This window comes from Musca vetustissima, unplaced genomic scaffold (assembly GCF_032173495.1).
Source record: "Musca vetustissima isolate MV318-11 ecotype Yass unplaced genomic scaffold, APGP_CSIRO_Mvet_v1 utg6341, whole genome shotgun sequence".
Taxonomy (NCBI): domain Eukaryota; kingdom Metazoa; phylum Arthropoda; class Insecta; order Diptera; family Muscidae; genus Musca; species Musca vetustissima.
The window spans coordinates 21592-34153 of NW_026873158.1; the positions used below are offsets into that span (position 1 = coordinate 21592).

The 12562-nt window shown below is 39.8% G+C and overlaps 2 protein-coding genes across 2 annotated transcripts in view; both read right to left on the bottom strand.

Annotated features, from left to right (window-relative positions):
• Positions 1-12562, bottom strand: part of LOC133323147 (uncharacterized) — a 38821-nt gene that overhangs the window by 5740 nt on the left and 20519 nt on the right. The gene's annotated exons all lie outside the window — the stretch shown is intronic.
• LOC133323136 (uncharacterized) lies at positions 3068-6547 on the bottom strand. The gene has a single exon (XM_061532094.1). It carries the CDS (start codon positions 6545-6547, stop codon positions 3068-3070), a length of 3480 nt encoding a protein of 1159 aa, XP_061388078.1.

Here is a 12562-nt window from a genome sequence, read left to right on the forward strand (position 1 = left end):
TGGCGCCCAACGTGGGGTTCGTTTCAAATTCATTCAATCCAAAATTATAGACTGGCAACCCTGTTCTATGGATGTGAGAAAAAAGTCACCAAATCCATAGAATATAGCGAATTTTTTTTCTGTGCGAAAAATTGAAACACATTTTTTGAGGCTGAGTATGTAGGAAACCAAATATCCTTCTAGGGCTGCCGTTTTTTTTTTTTTTTCATTCAATCAATCGTTCTATGGGTTGAACATTTATTCTGTAAGCCAAAACTACTTTCTCAGAACTTTCTGTAATAAAAATCATACATTTCTAGAGCTGCGGATTTTTTAGAAGAAATCATTCTCGAAGGTTTAAGTATTTTCCATTATTTTTGGAATATGAAAATCAGGACTTTTTATTATTTTAATAAATTTATCTTAGAGAAGAACGGTGAAACAACATCTGGGGAAAAACGGCGCCCAACGTGGGACACACCTTAACATTTTAAAATCAAAAGTTTTTCATTATTTTTCGAAACCAGGATGGCTTATTATTATCATGAAGAACAACCTAAAAAATCACTTTGAGAAAATGGCGCCCAACGTGAGGCAACCTACAATTATTTAAAAATGTGATTTATGAATTATAAATTATCTTCTATGGTTTGAATATTTTTCGGTAAGCAAAAATACCATTACTGCTGGGCTGGAAATTATTCATGTGGAACAATACTGAAAAATGATTTTGAGAAATGGCGCCCAACGTGGGGCACTCATAAAATATTTAATGTATTTAAAATGACGAGGCAAATAACAAGGAATGATTTTAGAAATAATTTGGTATATGGATTAGAAGCTTTATTCTGCGAAAGAAAATATTTTCCAATGATAAAACAAATATTTTCCCAGCTCTGGGAATGTTTGTTTTTTTAACTAACTTTCCTGGACTGAGGAAATATTTTCTACAAGGAGTAATAGTTTACAAAAGGGTTAGCATACATGCAACAAAACATTAGTGACAAATCGTCTTGAGAAAATGGCGCCCAACGTGGAGTACCCATAAAGTCATTAAGGAATCATTTTTCTTCTTTGAAAACTCTACCAAATGAGTATTGAGAAAATATTTTTTCCTATACTCATGAGGGCATATTAATTGGATACATTTTTCCATGCGGAAAAATTGCGAAAAAAATATCTGGAGAAAATGGCGCCCAACATGTGGCAAATATTTAACTTAAAAGAACAAAGAACTCAAGATGGTAATCGCAAAAAAATTGTTTGAAAAATAATTTCTCTGTGGATTAGAAGTTTTGTCCTATGGAAGAACATGGACGAATTATTCGACGACAAGAAATATTTTCTCAGGACTGTGAATTTGTTTAGGCAAAATATTACCCCACAGGGCTGAGGTAATATTTTTACAATGTACTAAGATATGATTTTTTGAAAGCTTTTTTTCATGAGGTAGTATATTTTACAAAGGACTAAGATATATATTTTTAGAAAGCCTATGAATTGAATATTTTTTTCTTCATGCCGTACAACTGTCTGAAGTGACTTTGAGAATGATCCCGAAAAATGGCGCCCAACGTGGGGTACGCAAAACCCATTTAAGTCCAAGTTATCTTGAAAATTCCATTGAAGAATTACTGAGACAACTTTTTTCTGAAATAAAACTATTTTTTATGCAGAAAACAACACGAGAAATGGTCTTGAGTAAATGGCGCCCAACGTGGAGCACACATAAAGCCTCTAAGGGTGAAGTTTTCAAGGGAAATAGCACCCTTGAAAACTTCACTGAGAATTCATTTTAGTGGACTAAAAATTTTATTGTATCGACTTGGAAATATTTTCGATATATGTTCTCAAATTGTTGGGGAGTTGAAAAATATACATAAAATGAAATGCTAGAGGGTTAAGATGTTCCACAACAATGTTCCTTAAATGGTTAGAAACAAGTTAGCCTCACAAAGCTTACAGCTAAATGGTACGGTAATCGTGAAAGGATTATTTTTTCACCCATCAGGGTGAAGACCAAAAAGTCCTCTAAAATGAAAAGCTAGAGGGTTATGGTGTTCGGCAACAATGTACCTCTAAGGGTTGGCAACAAATTATCCGAACATGGCGCACAGCTAATGTGTACGGCTCCCGAGGAATCACTGATGCCACCAAAAAGTCGTATAAACGGTTTGGTTTTTTTTTTTAAGAAAACTACTGTTTTTTATTAAGAAGTGACCTGAAGCACACTTAAATGAAAAGTGAGAGGAGTAGGATGTTCTAGAAAAATATTCAGCATATTGTTATCTGCAATTTTGCTGAACATTGTGAGCTACTAAAATCTATAGATCCCAAGGAAACACTACCGTTTACCAAGCAATCACTACAGCCTCGAATGAATGCAGATTTTTAAAGTTATCGCGGGGACGACCAAAAATTCACTTTAAATGAAATGTTACAGGGTTGAAGTGTTCCGCAACATTACTTCTCATAATGTTTCCTACAAGTTTGCCGACTATAGTATATGGCTAAAATCTATGGTTCCCGAAGAATCACTGATGCCACCAAAAATTCATAAAAATTGTTATGTTTTTATGTAATGAAAACTACTATTTTTTTTGTGACCTTATGACCCATAAATGAAAAGATAGAGGGTTGAGGTGATTAATAAAAAATATTCGGCATATTGTTTCCAGCAATATTGCTGAACATTGTGTGCTGCTAAAATCTATAGATCCCAACGAAAGACTACCGTTTTCCAAGGAATCACTACTTCCTCGAGATAATTCAGATTTTTAAAGTTATCGCGGTGACGACCAAAAAGTCCCCTAAAATGAAATTCTAGAGGTTTGTTGTGTTCCGTAACATTACCCCCCATAGTGTTACCTACAAGTTTGCCGACTATAGCATATGGCTAATATCTATAGTTCCCAAGGAATCATTGATGATTCCAAAAATTTCAATTAAAATTTTTAAATAAAAATAAAATTAGTTTTGTTTTTTGTTTCTTATTTTTATTATCATAAAAATTTAATGTCCTTTTCAAGGACCTGTCTTATACGATAGGTAACTTAAAAAATATACAAAAATTTACAAATTAAAAATTCTAAACATATACCGCTCTTTGATCGAGCAGAGCATCCAAGATTTTATCCATGTGATTGCTGCAACTGTTCAAACAAATATCGGCATAACGACTCAAGAAGAACATATACCTTTCCAATTCTTCAAGGGAGCATGACTTGAAGCTATCACTGGATCCCAGTTTTCCAATATCCGCCACGATTTTCTTTAATTCCGTTAAATATTCCGGTTTACCCTGCAGGGCATCCAGAGTTTCACATGAGATCATTGTGGGATTGTGATAGTTGGATAGACGTTCCTTGACCGAGCTCAAACGTTCATGTTGATTTTTCAGGACATTTAACATTTCCGGCACGGAATCCATTGGAGGTGATTTTTCCTGAATGGTGGGGTTGGTTTTCTTCTCTTCGAAGAGATGATCCAATGATTCATTTTCATAATCCTTACCAAATGAATCGGAATTGAAACGCATTGCATCACTGTTCCGTGGCATCATGAGATCTTCAGCTCCCAAGGAGGCCAAATCGAAGTGATTGCTTCCAAATGGGGAGAGGGAAAGTCGACCTGATTCCTCCTCTTCGACTTCTTCTTCTTGATCAAATATGTCACTTTCAAAATCCGATTGATCAAGATCGCTAACGGGTATGGGTTTCGAGTGAGGCCAGGCATATTTGCTGCGTCCCTCTAGGCCATTGCTAGTGCCGGATTGTAGACCAACCAACATGCTGTAATTACTTTCCATGGAGAATTTAGGAGATTGGGACCAAAATTCCGGGACATTTGAGAATTCCATGTGATCGACCCCGAAGCGTAGGGTGCCGGTTTCCTCCACGGAGGATTTGATGAATTGAAAGATTCTTTGAATCTTCCCTTGGGTGAGACGTTTTCCCGCAAATGGTATGGCCAAGTCTCCGGTGGAGAACCAGTATTGCGAGCAGTTTTCTTGATGAGGTAAACGCTTCAGGATATCCACATCCTCCGAATCATTAGAGGGTGCTTCGTGTACAGCAAATTTATAACCATCAATGCCGAAATGTAAATCCTTGGTATCGCAACTCCTCTGGCTAAAGATTTCATAGAGCAATTGAACGCGTTCTTTTTCGTTGCGATGGATCTCCAGAGACATAGAACAGTCGCCGCAGTTAATCCAAAATTTGGAAGAATTTTCCGCAGATTCCTGCAATTGATGGTGGTTGGAGGTCTCTTGGCTGAAGAACACCTGTTGGGAATTCATGAACCTGGGTGATTGTATTTCATGATGTTCCAGGGGATGATCTTCCCGAATCACCTGCATGGCCAGAGAACTTCTCCGCGACTCGGCGTCATAGATGGAGCGTCGTCGTTGCTGCTTTAATGGCAAGCCAATGGGACTGAAGATTTGTTGACGAGCTCCTGTGCCGGATTCATTGAAGGGTACTGCTGTCGAGGACCCGGTTAGGGATTTCACGGGAGTTGAGAAACTTGAAGGCACATCATCATCGCTTGACTTCTTTTCCTGGTCCAACTTGACAAACAACGGAGCACTGGGTGGTTTCTCTAGGCGGCGTAGGGAAGTTTTCCGTGTTACCCTTATGGGGCTGTCTATGTCATTTGAGCCCGTCTCAAAGCCCTGATCGAAGCTATCGGTTAGGGAACGAGGTAGCTCAGGTGTTTTCTTTTCATCGCAGCCTGAATTTCCAATAATTGTTGAATCGGCTTGCGAATGTAGCTCCCTTTGCTGTTGAGAGCTGAGGATTCCTTCATTGCCCACCATGGGAGTACACACGGTTAGGGTATAGGCCGATTTTATTTTCCTCGGCGAATTTACCGACTGTATGAGGGACTTATCCAGTTCGCTGAAGCTACCCTCAGTCATATCCAAAGGCTTTTCTTGAGGCGCCTTTTCATTATTTCCAATTTTCATGTTGGGCGCCACTTTGTTGAGAGGCTTTTCCGCTGGGTTATCCGTTTCCGAATCTGTGGAACTAATGGTATTGGTTTCCACCAAAGAGCTATCCTTACGCCAGCTAAGGCTGCGGCGCATTTTCTTTTTCCTCAAGGGTTTCAGGGGCTTGGCGAAGACAGTCGAATCGTTGTGATTTTGCGCCTGTGACGAATCATCAGTGGTGTGCTGGGGAGAAGAGGAGTAATCGGGAAATTGAGCCACTTTTTTCAAGGAAAATTGTTCACCAGATGGACTTACCTTTTCCACTTGTGAAATACCCGATTCACTTTCTTCCCCGTCGGTTTGTTTAGCCGAGGAGGTGGTAGATACCTCCGAACTTAGAGAGGAAGGTTTTGGCACTTCTTCTACGGGATTCTGTTTACCTTGGGCCTCCTGCTTCTCTTGTTTTTGTTGAATTTTCACCGTTTCCAATTTGGCAATGGCCTCTTCGAGCAGCTTATCCACGGCAGATTTTTCTTCGACCTGTTCCTCATCCTCTTCCTCCGCCCTGACATCTTCCATACTCTCTTCATGTCTCTCCTTGAGCCAAGAATAAAACAAAGTTTCCAAATGTTGATTCTGAAAGACATGAGGAGGAGCCAAGTGCTCGGCCCTGGTGCGTCGGATCTTCTTGGGCGGAGCATAGGCCTCAATGGAGAGGGTGGTACGCATCTTTTCATTATGACGTTTGTGACAGGGTTCAGAAATGTTCAAATTTACAATTTGATCCACCTCACATCTCCTTCTGGGTAAAGAGCGGGATCTCCTTTCCCGTCTCTCTTTAACGGGAGATGAAGAAGCACTTTGCAGGGTAATTGTCAGGGTGGAAATGTGCGAAACTTTGGGCTTGACGAGGTCCTCAAATTCCTTGGATTTAATGGGAATATCGAGGGCTTTTCCCTTCACCTTTGGCTGTCTGACAGAATTCAGTCTCTCCACAGCATCGGGAGAGATTCTTTGCTTGGGGAAGACACAGCGAGCCTCCAAATTGGCCAGAAGATTTTTCACAGATTCCTGTTTTTCATTGACCACTTCACCGCGGGCCACTTCCTTTTTGATATTCGCCTCCAAGGCTTCAACATGTTCAACAAATTTGGGATTCTTCCTTGACATATCGGACACGAATTGGGTATACAGCTGGGCCTTATCTTTCACCGACATTTTGGCAAAGGCATCCTCAGCCACAAAGCAGCTGGGTTTCCTCTGCAATCGAGCCAAGGATTTGGAGCGCGGACTGGGCACCGGTACTTTTTCCTTGGTGTAACGAGTCCGCGGCAAGGGTAGAGGTTTGGGTAATGTATTGGGCTTATTACCCTCTACCTTTCCATCTGCTGAAAGTTCGCTTACCAGGGTATTGTAGCCCTTGCTGTTGGCCTCACTTTTGACGATCTGGGCCACCTTGTTGTTGAACATATTTGCCATTTGTTTGACCTTGAATTTTTTGAGTAACTTCGGGGATTTGGGCTTGGAGGTTTTGCTGACTTCGGAGTTGCAGGTTGAGGAGTTTGATTCATATTTCTTCTTCAATTCCTGAATGCTGGGACGTTGTGGGGTAGTATTTGCAGCTTGAGATACCATGTTGAGAATTTTTTGTAATAACTGATCGGTTGTTTTTGCTTAGAGCTTGTGTTTTAACGTTAGACGTTACAGTTTAGAACTGATGCCGAATTGTGGCGCACAAGGTCTTTAAATACCCAGAATGGAAGATAGGTAAAATTTGTGCGATTTTTCCGAGCACATGAAAACCTTTTTACCTGTCCGACATGTTCGCCCAGCTGCATTGATCGATTGTCCTTTTATTGTCTTTCCACATAATTATTAATCTGGTGTTAGTAATCCGCGTGGGATTACCTGTTTATGGCCACATCGATTTTATTGTGGCCCTCACGAAGTGCCAATATTTTTTATGGCCACTTGTGAAATTCGGGGAATCGCGAAATTTTACGAACGCACACAAAATTTCCAAGAGGATTGGACATAGAGACCATTAAGAGTTCTTGGTATACGCAAAAATGATCGGAAATTTTATAAAGGATTGGGAGATCAGGGATTACATGAGCAGCTGCTTATTTCACGGACGAAGTAGAGGACAAGAAAAATATATTTTTGGAAGACTACAAAAATATTCTTCAAAGTATGGACTGAGGGTAAAGGCATCGAAAAATACTTTTTTAAAAATCTGAGCCTTATTGTAACCCTTGACAAATATTTGGTTAGGCCTTAACATTAGAAAAAAAATATATAAATTTTAATACTTATCTATAAATTTGAAAATCGTATCCATATTTTTAACCTCTGAATTTACATACCTGCAAAGAAAATAAAAAAAATATTTTTAATAAAATAATTAAATATATATGTTTAATATAAACTAGTTTTAAAAAATATAGACCCTAAAATATGTTACGGAAAATTATGCTTTTGAAAAAATATTAAAGAGGTCCCAACGGCCAAGAGACCATCAGCCCCGAAGAAGAAGTACCAAAACCTTCTACTCTAAGTTCGGAGGTCTCTAGCACCTCCTCGGCCAAACAAACGGACGGAGAAGAAAGTGAATCGGGTATTTCGCAAGTGGAGAAGGTAAGTCCAACTGAAGAACAATTTTCCTGGGAAAAAGGCACTCAATTTCCTGGTTACTCTTCTTCTCCCCAGCACACCACTGATGCTTCGTCCCAGGCGGAAAATCAACAGGATTCGACTGTCTTCGCCAAGCCTTTGAAACCTTTGAGGAAAAAGAAAATGCGCCGCAGCCTTAGCTGGCGTAAGGATAGCTCTTTGGTGGAGACCAATACCAATAGTTCCACGGATTCGGAAACGGATAACCCAGATAAGAAACCTCTCAACAAACTGGCGCCCAACATGAAAATTGCAAAGAATGAAAAGATCTCTCCAGAAAAGCCTTTGGATATGACTGAGGGCAGCTTCAGCGAACTGGATAAGTCCTTGATACAGTCGATGAATTCGCCGAGGAAAATGAAATCCGCCTATACCCTAACCGTGTGTACTCCCATGGGGTGGGGAATGAAGCTCAGAATCAAAGGGAGCAACTTTTGCAAGCCGATTCAACAATGATTGGAAATTCAGGCTCCCATGAAAAGAAAACACCTGAACTACCTCGTTCCCTAACCGATAGCTTCGATCAGGGATTTGAAACGGGTTCACAAATGACATAGAAAGTCCCATAAGGGTAACTCGGAGAACTTCTCTTCGCCGACAAGACAAGCCACTCAGTGCTCCGTTATATTCGGTTGACTTGTTGCCAGCCCTTTGGGGAACATTGTTGCGGAACATCATAACCCTCTAACTTTTAATTTTTGGGTACTTTTTGATCTTACCCTTAAAAAACATAAGACAATATAAAATCTCTCGAACAATGATTGGAAATTCAGGCTCCCATGAAAAGGGTAACTCGGAGAACTTCTCTTCGCCGACAAGACAAGCCACTCAGTGCTCCGTTGTTTGTCAAGTTGGACCAGGAAAAGAAGTCAAGCGATGATGATGTGCCTTCAAGTTTCTCAACCCCCGGTGAAATCTCTCACCGGATCCTCGGCAGCAGTACCCTTCAATGACTCGGGCGCAGGAGCTCGTCAACAAGTTTTCACTCCCATTGGCCTGCCATTAAAGCAGCAAAGGCGTCGCTCCATTTATGACACCGAATCGCGTAGAAGTTCCCTGGCCATGCAGGTGATTCGGGAAGATCATCCCCTGGAACATCATGAGATACAATCACCCAGGTTCATGAATTCCCACAACAAATGTTCTTCAGCCAAGAGACCTCCAACCACCATCAATTGCAGGAGTCTGCGGAAAATTCTTCCAAATTTTGTATAAACTGCAGTGACTGTTCCATGTCGCTGGAGATAAAACGCAACGAAAAAGAACGCGTCCAGCTGCTCTATGAAATCTTTATCCAGCGAAGATGCGATACCAAGGATTTACATTTCGGCATTGATGGTTATAAATTTGGCCTACACGAGGCACCCTCCAATGATGCCGAAGATGGGGAGATCCTGCAGCGTTTACCACATCAAGAAAGTTGCTCCCAATATTGGTTTTCCACCGGAGACTTGGCCATACCCTTTGCGAGAAAACGTCTTCGCCAAGGGAAGACTCAAAGAATCTTGCAAATCATTAAATCCTGTGGAGGAAACTGGTATCCTATGCTTCTGTGTCGATCACATGGAATTCTCAAATGTCCTGGAATTTTGGTCTCAGTCTCCCAAATTCTCCATATAAAGTAATTACAGCATGTTGGCGGGCCTGGCACAAGTAATGGCCTAGAAGGACGCAGCAAATATGCCTGGCCTCACTCGAAACCCATACCCGTTAGCGATCTTGATCAATCGGATTTTTAAAGTGACATCTTCGATCAAGAAGAAGCCGAAGAGGAGGAATAAGGGACGTCTTTTCCTCTCCCACTTCGGTAGCTATCATTTCGATTTAGCCTCCTTGGGAGCTGAAGATCTCATGATGCAGCGATGTAATGCGTTTCAATTACGCTTCGTTTGGTAAGTACTATGAAAATTAATCATTGGACCATCTCTTCGAAAAGAAGAAGACCAACCCCGCCATTCAGGAGAAATCTTCTACCATGGAATCCGTACCCGAAATGTTAAATGTCCTGTAAAAATCAACATGAACGTTTGAGCTCGGTCAAGGAACGTCTGTCCAACTATCACAATCCCACAATGATCTCATGTGAAACTCTGGATGTCCTTCAAGGTACACCGGAATATTTCACGGAATTGAAGAAAATTGTGGCAGATATTGGAAAACTCGGATCCAGTGATAGCTTCAAGTCATGTTCCCTTCAGGAACTCGAGCGCTATATGTTCTTCTTGAGCCGTTATGCCGATATTAGCTTGAACAGCTGCAGCAATCCCATGGATAAGATATTGGATGCTCTGCTCGATCAAAGAGCGGTATATATTTAGAAAATTTAATTTTAAAATTTTTGTATATTTTTTAAGTTACCTATCGTATACGACAGGTCCTTAAAAAGAACATTGCATTTTTTTGATAATAAAAACAAGAAACAAAAGAAAAAACAAATTAAATTTTTATTTAAAAAAAATATAACCATTATGGACATTTTTGGGAGCATCATTGATTCCTCGGAAATCATAGATTTTAGCCATATGCTATAGTCGGCAAACTTGAAGGTAACACTATGAGGAGTAATGTTGCGGAAGACTTCGACCCTCTAGCATTTCATTTTAGGGGTCTTTTTGATCGTCCCCGCGATAACTTTAAAAATCTGCAATCTTTCGAGACGGTAGTGATTCCTTGGGATCCATACATTTTATGCGCAAACTATGTTCCGCAATATTGTTGGTAACAATATGCCGAATAGTTTCCTAAAACACCATACCCCTCTCACATTTCATTTAAGGGTCCTTCAGGTCACATTTTTAATAAAAACATAGTTTTCTTTAAAGGAACATAACAGTCTTTACGAATTTTTGACGAAATCAAAGATTCTTCGGGAACCGTACACTTTAGCTGTACACTATGTTCGGCTAACTTGTTGCTAACCATTTGGGCAACATTGTTGCGGAACATCATAACCCTCTAGCATTTCATTTTAGAGGAATTTTTGGCCTTCATCTTGATAGGTGAAAAATATGCAATCTTTCGAAGCTGCAGCATTTTTTGGTGGGATTAGTGATTTCTCGCGACCCGTACACTTTAGGTGTAAGTTATATTCGGTTGACTTGTTGCTAGCCCTTTGAGGAACATTGTTGCGGAACATCATTACCCTTCAATTTTTAATTTTTTTGGGTACCTTTTGATCTTCCCCTTAAGAACTTTAGAAAATATAGAATCTCTCGAAGAGCTAGCGATTTTTTTTTGGGGTCCATATATTTTATCCGCAAACAATGTTCCGCAATATTGTTGACAAGAATATGCTGAATAATTTTCTTGAACATCTTCCCCATTTACACTTTTACTGCATTTAAGGGACCATTTACACACCTTCAGGTCAGTTTTTAATAAAAAAAGCTAGCTTTCTTAAATAAAAAAAAATAGTTTAGAGAAATTTTTGGTGGGCTTAGTGATTCCTCGAGAACCGTACACTTTAGCTTTACACTATGTTCGGCTAACTTGTTGCTAACCCTTTGGGGAATATTGTTTCGGAACATTTTAACCCTCTAGTTTTTCATTTTAGTGGACTTTTTGTCTTTACCCTGATAGCTAATAATTATACAATCCTTTCATCTATTTTTGGTGGAATCAGCGATTCTTTGGGAACCGAGCACTTTTGCTGCACACTATGTTGGGCAAATTTGTTGCTAACTCTTTGGGCAACATTGTTGCGGAACATTTTAACCCTCTAGGATTTAATTTTAGACGACTTTTTGACCTTCAACCAGATAGGTATGAAAATTTACATTACTTCGAAGTGGTAGAAGGTGGGATTAGTTATTTCAGGGGGAGCCACACACTTTAGTAGTATGTTATATTCCGCAAACTTGTTGCTAACCCTTTGGGGAACATTGTTGCGGAACATTTTAACCCTCTAGTTCTTCATTTTAGTGGACTTTTTGGTCTTCACCCTGATAGCTAACAAATATAAAATCCTTTCATCCATTTTTGGTGGAATCAGCGATTCCTTGGGAACCGAACACATTTGCTGCATACTATGTTGGGCCAACTTATTGCTAACTCTTTGGGCAACATTGTTGCGAAACATTTTATCCCTCTAGGACTTCATTTAAGACGACTTTTTGGTCTTCAACCAGATATATATGAACATTTACATTACTTCGAAGTGGTAGAAGGTGGGATTAGTGATTTCAGGGGGAGCCACACACTTTAGTAGTATGTTATATTCCGCAAACTTGTTGCTAACCCTTTGGGGAACATTGTTGCGGAACATTTTAACCCTCTAGTTCTTCATTTTAGTGGACTTTTTGGTCTTCACCCTGATAGCTAACAAATATACAATCCTTTCATACATTTTTGGTGGAATCGGCGATTCCTTGGGAACCGAACACTTTTGCTACACACTATATTGGGCCAACTTGTTGCTAACCCTTTGGGCAACATTGTTGCGGAACATTTTAACCCTCTAAGATTGCATTTAAGACGACTTTTTGGCCTTCAACCAGATAGATATAAAAATTTACATTACTTCGAAGCGGTAGAATTTTTGGTGGGATTAGTGATTTCAGGGGAACCATACACTTTAGTAGCATGTTATATTCCGCAAACTTGTTGCTAACCCTTTAAGCATCAATGTAGCGGAACATCTTAACCCTCTAGCTTTTCATTTTAGGGGACTTGTTGGTCTTCACAAAAATAAAATCCTTAAAGCGGTAGCATTTTTGGTGGGATTATGATTCCACAAGAACCATACACTTTAGATTCAAGCTATGCCTAATAAACATGCAGAGAACACTTTGGGGAACATTGTTGCGGAACATCATAATCCTCTAGCGTTTCAATTTAGGGACCGCCTTGTGTTAGGCCTTAGAAAAATATGTTAAAAAAAAATCCCCGCTTATTTTGAGGTCCCCAAAAAATATTTTTAGAAAATCCCCGTTAATATTAAGGCCCCCAGAAATATTTTAAAAAATTCAGTTTTTTTTT

What these genes read in the sequence shown, in the direction of transcription:
- LOC133323136 (XM_061532094.1), bottom strand. Translation starts at nt 6,547, where the DNA reads ATGGTATCTCAAGCTGCAAATACTACCCCACAACGTCCCAGCATTCAG.